Genomic DNA, 17611 nt, shown 5'->3' with positions numbered 1-17611 from the left:
GGTAAGTTTCTTCTAATGTTTAGAGCAGGCAGAGGAGGCGTCCTCTCTTTCCACACAGAACTAGCCAGGGCACTAACGCAAGAAAAGAGAAATAAAAGGCACACAAGCTGGAGAAGAAGAAATAAAACTGTCTTTTTTGGTAGAGGATAGGATTATCTCCATAAAAAATCCCAAAGGCTCTACTAAAAAAAAAAAAAAAAAAAAATGGTAATGTTTAAGAAGTGAATTTACCAAGATAGCACATCAGAACGCCCATATACAAAAATTACTTGTATTTTTATATACTAGCAGTGAGCAATTACAAATTGAGATTTTTTAATGTGCCATTTATAATGCACCAAAAGCACATGAAATACTTAAGGGTGGATCTAACCAAACATGCATAGGATTTGGATGCTGCCAGCACCGAGACAGTGAAGGAGAGTCGAAGAGGGCCTGTGTGTGGCGTGCGTCGTGCTCACGGACTGGGAGACCTTCTGTTGCTGAGCTGCCGACTGATTTCCTGCCAAGGAGGTGCAGTGCAGAGGGGGTGATGCTTGAAGAAATGATGCCCAGAACAACGGGACTGTCCTACACAAAGCCTCAACTAGTATCTCTCCCCGTGTACAAAAATTAAGTCAAGGGGCACCTGGGTGGCGCAGTCAGTTGAGCGTCTGCCTTCGGCTCAGGTCATCCTCCTGGGGTCCTGGGATCGAGCCCCACGTCGGGCTCCCTGCTCAGAGGGGAGCCTGCTTCTCCCTCTCCTCCCCGCTCGTGCTCACTCTCTGTCGCTCTCTCTCAAATAAAATCTTTAAAAGAATTAAATTGGTCACAGACATAGGAAAAACCTAAAAGTATAAAATTTCTAGAAGAAAGTCTGTGGGCTTGAGTCAGACAGTGATTTCATGGGACATAAACAGCACAGCTTGTAAAAGAAGTTGATGGATTGGACTCGATGGTAAACATCACATTGTTCAGGGACACCATGAAGACGAGGACAAGCCACAGATCTGCAGAATGTGTTTGTGAAATACATGTCTGATCAATGAGTGGAAACCAAAATCCGTGAAGACTTCTCAGAACCTGCTAACAAGAGAACCGCCCCCAATTCAGACGTTGGCAAGAGATCCGAACGGCACTGCCAAGAAGAGGTATTGACTGTAAAACCATAGGAATAGTGAGGCTTCGTGTGTCTGTCAAGTGACTGGCATTTTGTGGGGCAAGAACTGGCTGAAAGGTAGACTGGCCACTTGAGGGGGGGAGAGACGTTGCTTAGACCCCAGGCCAGTGATGCTGGGCACCCGGGGGCGTGCCACTCACGAGCACGTGCTCTGGACTGTCCCGTTCACGCTTCGGCGCGTGTCGTAGGCGCCCGTCAGCCCTCCACTCCAGGTAAGAGGTTACGAGTTCTCTCTTACTGAAGGAAGGTTTGTGTTGGCCCCGAACGCACCGCAGTGAGCCCGGTAGAGCTCGGGGGCCTCAGGCACGGAGGTCCTCGAACCACTGCGGGTTCGGGTGTAGAAGGTGACACGTAAGCAGACCCGTCGACGTGTGGTGTTGTAGTGAGTGCCGCAGCGGAGGGGACAGGCGGATGAAGGGGAGAGTGGGAGGGGGCCGGGACAGGAGCCCCTCAGGCCATCCGCGGGGCCTTCCGGAGGGGTGGGGGCGGGAGACAGCCTGCGGAAGTGGATGGAGAGAGGGTGGCAGGCGGGCTCGCCAACACAGCCCTGAACGCACCCTGGGACGGGCAGCGGCTCGAGTGGGCCGGCGGGTTCGCTCGCAGCCTGGCGTCCGGCGCCGTAAGCCTGCCTCCCGTAGGCCGAAGCTACACGGCGGCCTTCCGGCACGGCGGGGATCTGCTGTCTGAGTTCATGCTGCCGTCCCTCGAGCCGCTTCACGCTTCGTAGCCGTGCCGTTCGTTACACATGAGCGCGGCTTTCGTGCTTTCGCAAAGTATGTAATTTTAATTGCTTAAATGTCTTGAGGGGGAAAATAGTCAAACTGTCAATGCCCTTGACATTTTCTTTCCTTTCATTTCTACATTTAATAGCACTAGATGGAAGTTACTCTAGGAGGCTCTCTGAACAAATACTGCTGCCCTGCGTCAGAGTTTGTGCGGGTTCTGGCCTGGCCCGCTTCGCACCCAGTGCGCTCTGAGTCGAGGTGGTGAAGCTCAAGAACAGGACACTGTCCGCCCTTCACTGCGAGCTCGTAGCCACGTGGCTGACTCCGGGGGCAGGTACTGAGCACGTCGGCGGGAAGCCCGCTGCAAGTACTGCATGTCCGGGTCCATCCCTTGGGGTTGGTTGTTTACAGGCCTGTCCAGAAATGTTTGATTTTGTGGCACCCAAAAGAAGCCTCCCACCACTAAGCAGCTTGCGTCAGAACAGCAGTTAAAGCATCTGTCTTGTGAAAAAGTTTATACTTCTCTTCTGGTTGGCGTTACGTAGAGAGTTAGTCCTCAGAATGATGATGATTAACAGTTGGCGAGGCACGCTGGCCGGGTGTAAGCCACTAGACGGCTTCTGTTAGGAGCTGCTGCTTGGAACGGGTCGTGAAGTACGTAGCAAACAGATGTGAGTCCACAAGTGTAGACTGCTGAACCCGCCTGGTGGGGCGCGGAGGAGGTGACGGGGCGTCCGCAGAAGCATGCAGTTTACCGTCGGAGTGTAATAGTCCCGCTTTCACAGTGGACGTTCAGCATTTCACCTGGGGAGTCCTGGGTCGTTGGCACTTTATAGCGAGGTTTTATAGGAAACGTGTCCGGTGTGCATTTCCTTTTCCACCTGAAGCGAGTTGCAGAATTGTTCGCTTGCCCCTTTTGGATGTGCTCTTTCTGTTGATGGCCACGTGTCTTTTTGTAGTACTGTAACTTAGAGCATATCGCTGGTGCTCCCGATTATAGCGCTGTATTAGCCATACGTGGTTTTAGGATCTGGGCAAACTTGAGGAGCTCAGGTAACACGCTGGAAAGCCAGAGATGGCGAGCTCTAATCTGAGCCGCACAGTGACTCACTGTTCAACAGTCCGCTCGCCTACGGGATGCTAGACTCACATGTGACCCAGCCGCTCAGCTCAGGAGCAAGACAACCCCCACGTGTTACTGTTGCTGCAAACAAACCACCCAGCGTGGAGCCTGGGGGGTGGCCCGTGGGAGGAGTAGAAAAGAGCCACCTGAGAGCACTCCTGGTGCATGGGTCTGGAGTCGGGGCTCACCCAGCCTGCGGAGCGTCTGCACCCTGGGAGGCCGCCACGGATGCCCCACCCCAGGCAATACAGTGGGCCACGGAGACCACCCTTCGCTCAGCAGTCTGCGGGGCATGTGTCCACCCCTGCGGGGCTGTCCCATCGTCTGGTGCTGAGTGGGGGCCCGAGAACATGTGAACACTTAGGCTGCTGTGTCCTCGCTGCCGTGGGAGGACCTGCCTGCCTTCAGTTCTGCCGCGTCCAACTCACCGTCTCCAATTGTGGCCCCGGCCACCCCGATTCAGACACGCAGATCCTTTCTAGGACCAGAGATGTTGTCTTTCTAGATGGCTTTACTTAATTTTAAAAAGCAGTGGAAAATCCCGAATCCAGTCAAAAGACGATTTTTTCCTTCTACTCTCTCCCCAAGGCAGTGCCAAGTAACACTTGGGCATCTCCATGCGGCTTTTCCGTTCTCTGTCCAACCTGGAGTTCCCTCTCCTGACCTGGTCGGGCTCACTGGTCCTGGGGAGGCTCAGCTGGGGGCGGCGCTGGTGCTCGGTACACACGTATTCTGCACGTGGTCAGACGCGCGCCGCAGTTGGGGGTCCGCAAGACCTTCTTCCAGCCCAGGTTCACCAGCAGGACTGCACAGCCATCAGACTCACCTCACGGCGATGAGCACAAGAGGACCAGTGGGACCAGGGGAAGGGGTGCCCAGGCCGGGGTCCCTCCCCGGGGGTCCTGCAGACAGCACTCACTCGTTGCAGCAATGATGTGACACCATGCGTGGAGCGCTGCCAACCCAGGAAGCCCACCTGAGCCTTGGCGTCCAGGGTTTTCACTGGGGGTCATTCATGTAGACGCGGGTGACCCGCACGTGGCTGACCTTCGTTTCCAGCCCTGCAGGTCAAGGGGACACCACGAGACCGGCGCCCCTCCATAAAGCACAGGGATGGTGCCGACCACGTGTAGCTGGCCGCCCGTTCCCAGGGCTCGTTCCCGTGGCACGGAGGTCACCCCCAGAAGCACAGGCCCAGCAGGCCACGGAGTCAGGCTGTTGCCCCTACGCAGGGGAGTGTTTTGATCCTGCATTCACTCCCTGGCAGAGGTGAGGGGTCATAGCGTGCTCTCCTGACTGAGTGACCCTATCTGAGGCAGCTTTGGTCCTTCACTGTTTTCCAGCAAAACATTTCTAGACAGCAGTTTCTCACAGTATTTGACAAACATAAACATTCAAGTTGTTACTATTTGTCTAATTTATCTTCTGGAAAGGGAGAACAGAGATCTTACTGAAACAGTTAATTAAAATAGACAAAAGTAAAAATTTGCTCATTTCCTTTATTTCCCAGAAAAAGGGAGAGGCATCAATTACCCGTTGAGAGTAGGGCTTCACATTTATAAAGGTAAGATGCTGGGTGTTCCTAGAACAGCAGGCTCCCGAAATGCAGCAGAGGAAATCCAGCACGTCAGGCATGGTCCGACCAGCCCAAATATTGTACAGAGTCAGGGCTTTGGGCTTTTTCTTGTTTCGAGTTTTGCCTTTGAGCACATTGTCTCTGGTCAGTGGTTCTGGGTAAGGACACCTGGTAGTGTCCAGGCCGCTCCAGGCACACAGAAGGTCAAGGTGGACACAGCAGGAAAGGCCCAACGTCAGAATTTTCCCTTCAGTGAGACCGTGGCAACACCCCCTGACCCAGGGTGTCTGTGCAGACGCCCTCGTGGGCGGGCCTGGCCCAGCGCGTGTGAACGGCGCTCTCCTAGATGCCAGCTGACTGCATGGCGTTGCTCACGGCAAGATGAGAATTCTACACCGTTAGATCTCACTGGTTGGCAATCTAATATGTAACATTTTGCTGTCTTGAATTTATAGGTCAGCTAATAGTATGATTTTATTAACTTAAATGAAACTTGTATCTTTAAAGGGAAAATTGAGGAGCAGAAATTGGCACACTGTACTTGGCTGTTCCTACCTCAGCAAGCAGACTTGTGCCCAGCGACGGGGGGGGGAGGGGGGCCAGGCGTGGGCAGCGGGGCCAGACAAGCAGGGTAGGAAGCCTCCCCCCATGCACCCGGCGCTGAGGGAACGCAGCACCGCTGGGCAGCTCGTCCACGATGGGCCTCCTTGGGTCTGCTCCTCGAGGATGGCACTGGGCTTCAGATGACGAGCCAGGGGGAGCAAGGTGCTTTGATCCCTTTATGCCTTTTTTTACAGGAACGCATCTCTGACTCTGTCTCGGAAGAAATCAAAAATACAGGATGAATACTACAATGTCACTCTCAGTCCTGCTATTCCACTTACTGCAGGCTTACTCCCTATGCAAACTTTTTAGATGAGAAATCTCTGCCAGGTGAATTGTGATGCATTGAGTATTTATAAAATAAAGTGAGATTGTAAACTGTATAAATATGTCTTTACTGTCCTAGAACAGTAGCCATACGTGTCTATTTGGTTCCTTTGCGAGATGCTCACAACTGGGGAAATGCACCCCAGTAGAGGAGACCGAGTGGTCTGTTGGGGATCCCTTTACAGCCAGCCCCGTGGAGCGTGGCCATTTCCGGTGTCCCGTGATTGTTCCTGCCAGCAGGGCCCAGAATGATGCATGGCAATGCCCTCAGCTGTGTTCCAGAACATCCACAGCCCACGAAACCTCTCTGTAGTCCTAGGAAATACTTCGCTTCAATTTTTCCTACCTTATTATCTTCGGATGCTCCCAGCCTCCACGGGGTGGCACTGGGTTAAGGTGGAAGCATTAAAAACAGCAAGCATCTCCTCACCCTCGGTTGACGGTTGTGCTGGAACCTTCCGGTAGTTAGAACTGCGGGAACTACCTAGAAAGCCCCACTTTAAAAGGGATTCCTGGCCTTCATGGCGTTGCGGGGGACATCTCGGATGGCATCTGTGAGAGAGGATGAAGGGTAGAACCCTAATATCGACCCAGATGTGCTGAGCGTCCCCGGTGACTTTCACGTGCGTGGGGTCCTGCGAGGTGGCCCGGCCGCCACCACCGTACAGATGAGGAACGGGGATGGGGGGTGACCTGAGCAGTCCCGCCTCGAAGCCAGAGTTGCCGAGCCTTATTGCAGCCTGTCCTCACATGACTTGGCGGTGGACGCTGAGGCTCAGCAGTAAAGTTCTGCTCACCAGACAGAACCCATGATGCTCCTGAGGACTTGATTTCTGCAACCCTGGGTGGAGTGCTGGACGCGTGGGCAGGGAATAAAATCGCAAGTGAGGATGCGGCGCTCAGCCAGGGAGAGACCGTCACAGGAGGCCCGGCGCTGGCCCCCAAGGGGGAGCCGGGCAGGGGGGGGCAGGACGAGTGCTGCCTTCTGCGCATGTGGCCCTCTTTGCTGAGCGTAGGGTCAGCAGACCTCGTGCCAACTGGTGAATCTCTTGTCCTGAGATGGCTTTTAAAGGCAAACTGATGTTTTTCCAGAAAACACTGTCATGAAAATACTGTTCATAACTTAACCTTGAAAATTATTCTTCTGTTCATGATTCTCACATCCTAATAGTGAACACTAAACCATAAATGAGAGTACTTCCGTGTTTGCGTGCTGCCAGGGAGGTTTGGTCCTTCAGATCCAGAACAGCGTGCGCTACGTTTTCCCCGTGATGGAAGAGGCCAGCAAGGTTCCGTGCCCGGGGCAGCTGGGGCTGCTGGCGGAGCTGGGCTCCGACTTCTCAGACGTTCAGGTGACCCGTGCGCTGTCCTCAGTCACCCGCTCAGCTCTTATTTTAGGAAGAGCAGGAAAACACGAGGGACGTGGCGTTGCGAGGCCACCGGAAACGCTTGCGGGGCTGGGCGTCCCTGGCAGCGGCGTTTCCAGATCTTAGAAGCCGGCCTCCAGGGGCGCCTGGGTGGCTCAGTTGGTTAAGCGACTGCCTTCGGCTCAGGTCATGATCCTGGAGTCCCGGGATCGAGTCCCGCATCGGGCTCCCTGCTCGGCGGGGGGTCTGCTTCTCCCTCTGACGCTCCCCCCTCTCATGTGCTCTCTCTCATTCTCTCAAATAAATAAATAAAATCTTTAAAAAAAAAAAAAAAAAGAAGCCGGCCTCTGGGCAGCACGTAAACACACTAGCCCCAGAAGCGTAATCAGTCATGGCTGTTCTGCTAGAAGGTGCGACCAGGGGCTCTCACAGCGCTGGTCCTTTAGCCTTAACATTGTTAACCAAGTGCCCGACGCGGTCACAGCCCCCGCAGCGCTCTCGTGGAGGCCTTGGAAGCGGCTGGTGTGGGCGAGCTGTCCCGCCGCTTGCCTGTTGCTTCCCTTCCTGCGGAGCGCGTGGCCTCACGTCTTGCTGGTCTCCCCCAGGTGGCCCTGGTGCAGTGGACGGAGAGTGTCGGCCTCACCCTGGTCAGCAGAGACCTCGCCTCCATGCAGCTGAGGACCCCCAGCGGCCAGATCCTGACCTACTGCATCCTGCAGATGTTCCCGTTCACCTCGGAGAGCAAGCGCATGGGGGTCATCATCCGGGTAGACTTGCCGCTCGCGTTCCCTCGGGCTTGCGCGTGGCTCGCTGTACGCACCATGCTAGAGACTCGGGGTGTTTCTCTTTCACTGCTCGTTCAAATGATTTGTGCTTCTTGCTTATTTTTGAAATCAGATCTAAACTAAGAATTTATACTGAGAAGCTAGTGAGGCCCCAGCCGTAGTGATTTAAGGTAACTCTCCTAAGACGACAAAGGCAGAGCAAGTAAAAGGTGTTAGCGATTAATTTTTGGAATCAGCTAAAGCTGTCTGTTCTGTTTCCAACAGCAGCAGCATGCCAAGGAGCTGTGCTGGGGAATGATTTATGACGACAAAGTTGCTGACGTGCATCTCTATTAAATTTTCTTAGCAAATACCAGAAACATATCTTGGAAGTTGGCTAACCAAGGAAAGCTTATCAATGAAGCAATGAACATTTGAGAGAATTAACCTTTACCTTGCAGTCGGACTTTGTTTCCACAACCTCAGCACAACATCTCAGGATCTGCATTTATGTTCTTGGGCTTGTCTGCCTGAACATCTAGGGGCGGACGTTGCCCTGCATAGAAGACTATTTGGGTAGCTCACTGCAGATAGGTTCAGGGAGAACTGTGTTCCCTGGTGGGTTTCTGTTCACGCGGCTGTTACTCCCGGCAGCAGCGTGGCCTGAATGTGCCTGTGTTTCCTTCTGTCCCAGGACGAGTCCACTGCAGAAATCACCTTCTACATGAAAGGGGCCGACGTGGCCATGTCCTCCATCGTGCAGTACAACGACTGGCTGGAGGAGGAGGTAAGCTGCGCCCCCCGCCCTGCCCACGGTGCACGCCGTCCCTGGGGGAGCTACGACACCACCTCTTAACCAGACGGTATTGCTTCTCCACCATGTTACTTTAAGTGATCCCGGTTCCTGTCAACTTCGTGCAGTAGGAAGGACAGGAGTTCCGTTTAATTACAAATAGCTTACTTTCTGTATAAACAACTACTGTTTTTGGGTTTTGTGTGACTGCGTGTAGATATATAAGTAGGTGCTTATTAATTATATTTTGTTCGTATTAGTGAAAAGATAGCATTACTAATCATTCACTAAAAATTCTAAAATAATATTACATATACAACCAACGTTATATTGTAATATATTTCTTTTGTAACCTTTGTTATTTGCAAGATTTTAATTAGGATTTTAATGTCCTTCTAATTTGTGTGTAGGATTCACTGTAAAAATAGAAAATAAGATACAAATATGATCAATCCTACATTTCATCAAATTCTCCCTGAAGAGATAGGATTTATATTTAGCCTCATGAGGTCATTTTATTGTCTGTTTGTTTCTGTGTTAACAGAAAAGTTGGATTTCAGAGTAAAACTGAACCTCTGTCCTACGTACGGGTCACCCCGTCATGGCGCAGGCACGGTCGGTCAGGGTGGGGGCCGCACACACCCCCACGTCCACGGCAGTATTGGCAATATGAATCAATAGCTCCTTCAGGCACTTGGATTTAATCAGGCACATGAATAAATTAAATTCCCTGAAGACCTAGTAAAATGCCATAAAAATTACTTTTGGTCATAATGATGTGTAATTAATTATAAAATACTTGTTTAATTTATTTAGCTTTTTGAGGTCAAATCAATAAATGTCTTGCAACAGACAGATAATGTCAGATTGTTTTTCACAAAGATAACTTTATTAAAAATCCTTTGTGCATTTATTTTCCCAACGTTACATTTTCTTCCCTTAGAAACTCTTGATCCTCCACGCATGTCTTTGCTGGAATACTTTAGTCTGAAAGCCTTTACCTTATTTAAAACAAACACAAACACAAAAAACCCAGCGTGTTCTGGGAGCCTGAGTGTGCACGGAGCTCCTCTGTCTCAAGCAAGCTCCCCACGTTGGATTCTTGGCTATAAACTTTTATTCTCCACGAATTAAAACAAACACATGCCACCAGCACTTTACTCAGCACATCCCAGAGCCAATTCTGTAAAACCCTCACTGTGCACAGACGTGGGGTGACCAGGTCCCAGACGCGAGAGGTGCTCGGGTGCTCGGCCTCCTTGCTCTTCGTGCAGGTGTGTGGCGCGGGTCAGAATCAGGGATCGGGGACGGCGTGAGGGGGTGCAGGGACTAGCGCTCTGCTGTCCCCAGAGTGTGTGTGAGATGGGAGCTGTGCAGGTCTGCGTGCTGCAGCCCTTGTCAGCCAGACGGTTAGGATTTCAGAAGGAAGGAGTAGTTTATACTCTGTGTTTGCAGAGATTTTAACATTCTGCAGGCAGGTGTAGTAGATGTGAGCTTGGTTAGACCCGAGCACCCCACCTCGAGGGAGGTGCAGGTATGTGCAAGCACCAGCCTTTGCCCCCAGGGACGGCGGGGGAGGAGGTCTGGGCACGTGGCCGGGCGGGCAGAGTCATGTCTGGACGGTCGGTCAGTCTGGGGGCGTGGCATTTCCGCTCAGGTCTCTGATCCTCAGTGCGTGGCAGCTCGGACGCTCCAGGTCACGGCTCCCTCAGGGGCCGTCTGCCCGTCCACGCCCGCACACGCGGGGGGATGCGCTGCATGTCCGAGCTTCCTAGTCACTCCATCTCCTTTTCATTAACAAAAAAGCAGCTCATTGATTGTTTGGAATGTATTTGCTTAAATGCGTGACTCCAGCATCAGGTTTGCCACCGATTCTGATTGGCTATTGTCTGGCTCTAATGTAAAGTCCCGTGCCCCTTGGTGTTTGCTAAAAATGCTTCAGAAGACCCTCCTTCTGTCTCGGGGGGTCCTGGCAGCAGCCTTGCCCAGAACACCTGCATCGCAGGGCTGTGGTCCAGGCTGGAGCCCCCGCCACGGCCCCGAAAGACTCCCACGTCCAGAGCGCACTGACCACCGTGGCTCTCCACACCATCTGCCAAAACCGGCTGCCGTGCTGCATTTGGGGGCTTTAAAGTCCGAATGTGAAATAGCTCCTCAGAGTCTGAGACTTAAGAGTCAACAAGAAAGAGCTGAAGCGGCTCTCAGGAGCCGCCCACAGCCTGGATAAGCCTTGGCTAGTTGGTGGTAGTATTGCTAACGTGTAGACACTGTGGCTTCAGAGGATGGTACAGCCTAGCGTTCACGCTGTTCTTTTAAACTTTGTTTTTCATGAAAACCATCATCCTGAAATACTGCTGTTGACGTTCTCAGCTTGGGCATACCCCGGGCAGCACCGGGGCGTCAGACTTCCTGTGTGTGTGTGTGTGTGTCTGTCCCCGCCGGCCGGGCAGCCAGGGCCTCCCTTGGGGCCCCGCTCAGTGTCTTCTCCCCGGGACTCTTTCTCTCCCTGTTTCTTCCCGCTCTTCACTTGGGGGCCCTCTGGGACGTGGGCGCCGGGGACGCAGTCCTGTTTGGCTCACCTCGGAGTCTGAGGACGGTGACCAGCCCAGGACACTTGGCCCTCTGCACGCGTCCTTCTCCCCGGCCCTCGCGGTGCCCCGGAGAGGCTTATGTCCGGGGTGAGACAGCTGCCCGCCGCGCAGGGCTGCTCCCGGCCCGCAGAGACGGCGCTCACACGTTTCCGCAGCACGCGTTGTGAGGGCCTCAGCAGGCTTCACGCGTGCGGCAGCGCCCCATCAGTGCAGCCCGAGAGAGAGAACGCACCGTCACGGAAGGCAGCGGCGCCGGGGGCCCAGGGCTCCGAAGAACCGGCATGTGCCTCTGTCTCCGCCGGCACGGTACTGCTGTGTGCACCACCTCGGGCGAGGCTCCTCGGCCCCCGTCAGTGTGTGCGTGTAAGCGGAGAGCTTCCAGGCCCTGTCCCCGGAGTGGCCCCGTGGCCGCCGGCCGCCGAGGAGCCCGGGCGAGCCTCCTCTGCGCGTGTGGGGCAGAGCGCCAGCCCATGACCTGCCGGCAGGTTGGCACCAGTCCCGTAAGCAGCCTAGAATCAGGCTGTTTCTCTCCCCCTTCATCAACTAAAACTGCTTAGTTTTTCCTCTAACAGCTGAAAAATACGCTTATTTTGGTGCATTCTCTGTGAGTGGAGTTGATATCTTTCCACATACTTGTTGAATGCATTTCCACGTCTTATTTCCTAATGCACGCCTGGGCCTCAGGCCTCTCGCTACGGGCCACTTGCCCTGCAGGATAGGATCCAGACCCCAGCACGAAGCCCAAGGACCCTCGGGGTCTTCCCCTCCCCCCACTGCACTGCCACGTGAGGCCTTCCCTCTTGCACACCTTGCCCCTCCCACCCCGGCACCGAGCATCCACACATCTCGTGCTGCTGTGTGCAGCCTGGTGTAGACCTTGCTCGTGAGACCGTTTTTGAAAAGTCTCGTCGAGGGCGCCTGGGTGGCTCAGTTGGCTGAGCGACTGCCTTCGGCTCAGGTCATGATCCTGGAGTCCCTGGATCGAGTCCCGCATCGGGCTCCCTGCTCGGCGAGGAGCCTGCTTCTCCCTCTGACCCTCCCCCCTCTCATGTACTCTCTCTCATTCTCGCTCTCTCAAATAAATAAATAAAATCTTTAAAAAAGAAAAGTCTCGTCGAATGTGGGAAAGCAGCGTGCTTGTTGTCTGAGAGCTGCCCCGTGCCCGCCCGCCCGTGGAGATTAGGGGAGCCGAGCCATCCTTCCAGCGAGGCTGTGATCACAGGACATGCCCGCGGGATGAGCCATGTGCCCCACGCATGCTCCGCTAAACCTCGGCAGGAGGAGACGCACTGAGAAACCGTGGTTGGCTTCAGGCACAGTGACGGACCCGGGGGGGGCAGCGCCCTGACCACAGCGCAGTATCGGTGAGCGCCACGGGTGCCTGTCCCCATCGCGGTCAGCACCTGGGGGCCGCATGTGACCTGCATCTCCTTTTCCAGTGTGGAAACATGGCCCGGGAAGGTCTGCGCACCCTCGTGGTCGCCAAGAGGGCGCTGACAGAAGAGCAGTACCAGGACTTCGAGGTGAGCCGACTGTCCAGCCCCTTCTGCCCCGTGGGCATCCACCCCTCAGACACGTCCCCGTTGACGTGGGTGCGAGCTGCTGGTGTGGACATGCACACAACCTGGGGCAGCCTGGCTGCCCCGGAGTGCCAGGCCGTCTACTGCAGTCTGCTGGGAAGGGGGTGTGTCCCCGGCGCGCGCAGACAGGCGTCTGTGATGGGGCAGATTTCCGTGCCCCCACGTCCCCCGGGGTGACCCGCACCCCCCGTCTCTCCTCAGAGCCGCTACAATCAGGCCAAGCTGAGCATCCACGACAGGGCGCTCAAGGTGGCTGCGGTGGTGGAGAGTCTGGAGCGGGAGATGGAGCTGCTGTGCCTCACGGGGGTGGAGGACCAGCTGCAGGCCGATGTGAGGCCCACCCTGGAGATGCTACGGAACGCGGGCATCAAGGTACGGTGCTGGCCCTCGCGACGGACTGCTGCTGTCCTGGAAGCGCCGGCCAGCTTCCTCCTCCTGGGATGTCCCCCCGGACCAGCCTCACCCAGGCCAGCGCCCCGAAAGTCGCCTGGGACCTCCACCTGTCGCTTGCCCCAGAGGATGCCCAAATCATCCTGTCACTAGCAGCAGTCCCCCCTGCCTTTCTCTGCCCCGCCCCACCCCAGCCCTGCCCCATCCCTGCCCACCAGGGTCTCAGACTCACCCACCACCCAGCTTTGTCCCTCGAGACTTTCGTGGCCTTGGGCATCCATCAGGTGTGAGCTCAGGACAATCCAGGCCTCGGAAGACCTTGGCTCTCACGCGGGATGTGCTTCCCTCATGCTCCAGAGCTTTCTGCTCGCAACCAGATGTTACCGCAAGGGTCCCTCAGCTCCGCTGTATCGGCTCATTTTGCTCTCGTTGCTGGGGTCCCTGTAGGCCCTGTGACTTGATGCTGAGTGTCCATCTGCTGGCCTTCTGTCCTGCCGTTTTCGTACTGGTTTGTCCCCTTCACATCCAGGGAAATTAGCATTGTGCTGTACGTTTTAGCTTTCAGGGAACTGCTTTCTGACCTTATGTGCCATTAAAGCCCAAAGTTCAGTTACAGATGGGAGAGAAAATTTATTCCGAGGCTGCCCTGAGGATTGGGGCCTCGTGTTGGAGAATGAAAACAATCCAGCTCGAGTTTCAGAGAAAAACTAGTGAATAGCTCGACTAGAGCGACAGAAAGGAAGGATGGTGTCGGAGGGAAAGCTGCCTGGGGCTGCAGCCGAAACGCACGCAGTGGGTTCTGACGGAGGCGCCGAGTGCGCTCAGCGGGTGCGCCCTTGCCTGCAGGGGTCTGGGTGGGAGAGGAGACCCCCGTCCATGCAGGACAGCAACCCGGCAGGAGGCACATCTGGCTTCAGAATCACAAGAGCAGTTCAGACTCAGGCTTTGTGCTGATTATGGTGCGCAGCCGGCACTTGGGTGAAGAGGAGGTGTGAGAGCCGCGGCCAGGGCACTTGCTCGTTTTCCACGATACTTCATACACTTGCGTCCCTCCGTCCCCCAGCTGCGCGTGCTGAAGCCGCGGGTGCTCTTGGCGCGCACGGTCTGGGTATTTCTATTGATTGATTGCTAAACCCTAAGTGTGTGGGGTCCTGCCCTTCTTCCTTCACGTCTCCCGTCTAAAGAAGGGGACCCTCCATCCGTTCACGGAGCGTGAGGATATGATGTCAGGTGGCGGTTCCGCAGGTCACACGTGCCCCTGAGCCACTCACAGCTTCACCAGGGGTGGTCGCTCTTGCTGTCTAGCGTGAATTGTTCCCAGGTTTGTCTTAACGATGTGTCATAACCTGAGGCCCAGGCTCAATAAGGTGAATATTAGTTGTGCGAAATAAAAAGCACAAGTCCTCAAACACTGAGAAGAGCCACAAGCAGATGACGCCTGAGCAAAAATCAGTATGCCATGAGTTTTTGTTTCCTGTGTCCAAAAATGCGTATTTATGTATGATACACTAGACAGCTGAGAAAATCAGGTGTCAGTGAGAGATCACTGTATTTTGCTATTACATGAAATATGCGTGTGAACCGTCCTGTCATATGTCAAATGTCTGGTTTTGTTCTCTCTGTGGTCTAGCGATGTGCTTAATACATGATACATGAAGTAAAAGTAGTATGTGCCGTGTTTTATTTGATACAAACAACTTTTGGCTTAACCGTTTCCCCTTTTTGAACCTCAGTTTCCAATTGGAAAATTAGCAAGTCGGACTAAGGGTCTCTAGGGCGCTCCTCGCTCTGCGGCCCATGACCCCATGTGTCCTCGGGCTGCTCGTGTGGCTTGCGGGGCCGGGTGAGCCCTGCCCTTTGGGTGTGTGCAGGCATCTCCGTAGCCTCAGCCTGAGGTTCCTAAACCCCCGTCATTCACGTGCCTTCACATCTCAGCTGCTACGTCTAACATCATTTTGCTCCTCCAAGGTTTAGCTAAATAAGTCGACAGAGACTTTTCTTTATTGTGGTAAAATGTACATAATGTAGCATTTATCATCTTAACCATTTTTAAGTGCACAGCTCATCGTCACGAAGTACATTCGCCCTGCTGTGCAGCCGTCCCCACCGCCTGTCTCCAGAACGTGTAAACCTGAACCTCTGTCCCCACGAAACACTAACTCCGCTGTGCTCCCCCAGCCCTGGCACCCACATCTGCCTTCTGTCTCGGTGGGTGCGCCTCGTCGACGGCCCTCCTACCAATGCACTGAGCTCAGCGTCCTCCAGGCCCATCCATGTCCCAGCAGTGCCAGAATATTCCCCCCTTTTCAAGGCTGAGTACTGTTCCACGGCATGCATGCCGCACTCTTATCTGTCCGTCTGTCAGTGGACACTCGGTTGCTTCTGTGGTTTGGCTGGTATGAATAGTCGTGCTGTGAACATGGGTGTGCAAGTGTGTGTTCAGGAATGGATGCTTCTAAGAGTTCTCCATCTTCACTTGTCCCCTAGATATGGATGCTAACGGGCGATAAACTCGAGACCGCGACATGCATCGCCAAAAGCTCACATTTGGTGTCTAGAACACAAGACATTCACGTTTTCAGACCAGTGAGTATATGTCGAAAAGCACTTTGACTATTAAATGTTTTATCTCACAATCAAAACTTGTTGGATTTGTGAGAATATATGTGCAAATATTTAGTAATTACTAAAGAAGAGAAATATTGTAATTTTCTTGCTGAATTTATAAAAACATTGCAGATAGGTTTCTGTTAGCTGCTCACATTGCATGGGATGAAAAAGCTACATTGTGATGGAGTGAAACAAGATCTAATTTCAAAAGTGTTTTTCTGCTGTACAGTGGATTTATTTATCAACCAAGTATCTATTTTAGAGTAGACATACCACCGTTTTCCGTTCCATTTACAAAGTGTATGTTGATAAAAATTACATTTTTATAGTAGCTACACCCATTAATAGGAATGTGTTTTTAATCTATCATTTTCAAGTGAAATGTTGTTTAATTAGCTCAAAGAAAATTAGTAAAAATGGTCTAAAGTTTTTGTTTTTACTGTATTACTTATGACTAATGTTTGTAATTCAAACAAAAATGCAGTCTCCCGGGTCTTGATTGATGGTGGTGAGCAGACACGGTCCATCTGCATCTGCTCTGAAGGAAGCACTTGGACCTACAGAAATAGTGATTTGAATATAATTTACATGTAAATGTCATTTGTTTCAAAGCATCGGAATGGCAAATTAGGCCCTGCAGATGACTATTTGCAATTAAATTATTAATGATTCTGATAAAACTTTAGATCAGTTTTTGTTGACTTTTCAAGTGACTTTTCAATGTTTACAACCGCACAGATTGAAATTTCCACAGTAAAGCCTACCAACTAAAGAGGAGTCTGAGATTAATTTGGACCACGTGAAACTTCTTGGTCCTGCAATGTAGCATTTCTTGTATGCCCCATAAAAATCCCTGCAGAAAGAATGTCAGAATCCAGTACGATGCTTTCTGAAATGCTTTCATTCTAAAATTAACAGTATTTCAAGAATTTTACTTTTAGATTGTTTAATCCTTCGAGTGTTTTTTGCTTGAACTAACAGAGAAAGTTGAAACCCGTGGCAGAGAGAGCAGAAGCATTTCATACGAACATTCTGCGTCACGTGGCATTTACAGAAAGGGGCATGTTCAACTGAAGCCTGGGCTTGAGACCACGGCCACTGCGTGGGCAGCCTGGGCTCTGGCGGTGGGCGCACAGAAGTGTCTAAAGAACTGTGTCCCTACTGCTGACAGTCACCCCCCAGCACACGGCTACCCTGTGAAAGTGCCAGAGGGGAATACCCCGCAGACAGCTGGATGCCGCCCTCATGGCACAGCTCTCAGCGCCTGGGTCCCCTGTCCTCTTATTTCCTCATGAGCCACCTCAGGGCACTTTGTCTCACGGTAACTGTGTCCTGCTTGGAGTTGTCACGAATTGGGAAACAGTCGGTGTTAAGCAAGTAGGTATTTATTCCTGGCACCGTAAGAGAGATTCGGAAGAGCACTTTGCTACAGGACTGGACTGTGTAAAGCACCTTTTGATTTTGGATAATGTGTCTGAAGATTTCACTGTGATTCATAAATAAGGGCTGTTTGCACCTCTGATTTAGATAACACTGTAATTTGGGTGCTTTTCTCCCTTTTGTGGAGGTAACCAGTCGGGGAGAGGCCCACTTGGAGCTTAACGCCTTTCGGAGGAAGCATGATTGTGCACTGGTCATATCTGGGGACTCCCTGGAGGTGAGGCTGGTCTCCGACCGAGCACCTGTCTGTCTGTCCGTCTGTGTCCCTGGGGGTGAGGCTGCTCTCCGACCGAGCACCTGTCTGTCTGTCTGTCCGTCTGTGTCCCTGGGGGTGAGGCTGCTCTCCGGCCAAGCACCTGTCTGCTTTTTCCGCCCGTGGGCCAAGGGTTTTCTGAGTCAGATGTACTTCTTCAGTTATTACTACCTGGGTAGTGGTTATGCAAGTCTCATGAGCCTTTATAGCCTGAAGAACTGTCATGGCAATACCAGAGGGGTGACTGTGTCCTTACTATGTTTGAGGTTGACCTATTTTTCAGCGCTAGGCCTCATGCTCATTGTTAATA

General features: G+C 52.9%; 1 protein-coding gene across 11 annotated transcripts in view; it reads left to right on the top strand.

Moving 5' to 3' along the window:
* Positions 1-17611, top strand: part of ATP9B (ATPase phospholipid transporting 9B (putative)) — a 229832-nt gene that overhangs the window by 189720 nt on the left and 22501 nt on the right. For 8 of the 11 annotated variants that reach the window (XR_004677674.1, XM_034996241.1, XM_034996244.1 and 5 more), the window contains 6 exons: positions 7486-7692; positions 8339-8431; positions 12468-12551; positions 12810-12980; positions 15486-15584; positions 17176-17265. Coding sequence is in view for 10 of the 11 variants with exons in the window: in XM_034996241.1 (XP_034852132.1) it covers positions 7486-7692; positions 8339-8431; positions 12468-12551; positions 12810-12980; positions 15486-15584; positions 17176-17265 (744 nt within the window). In the remaining variant the exon portion in view is untranslated. The remainder of the gene's footprint in view (positions 1-7485; positions 7693-8338; positions 8432-12467; positions 12552-12809; positions 12981-15485; positions 15585-17175; positions 17266-17611) is intronic. The other 3 variants (XM_034996240.1, XM_034996246.1, XM_034996245.1) reach the window with 1 other exon arrangement.

This window comes from Mirounga leonina, unplaced genomic scaffold, assembly GCF_011800145.1.
Source record: "Mirounga leonina isolate KUSES-001 unplaced genomic scaffold, KU_Mleo_1.0 Mir_93, whole genome shotgun sequence".
In the NCBI taxonomy this organism is placed as follows: Eukaryota; Metazoa; Chordata; class Mammalia; order Carnivora; family Phocidae; genus Mirounga; species Mirounga leonina.
Note: the sequence above shows the minus strand (reverse complement) of the source record. Positions and strands in the feature narration are given on the sequence as shown.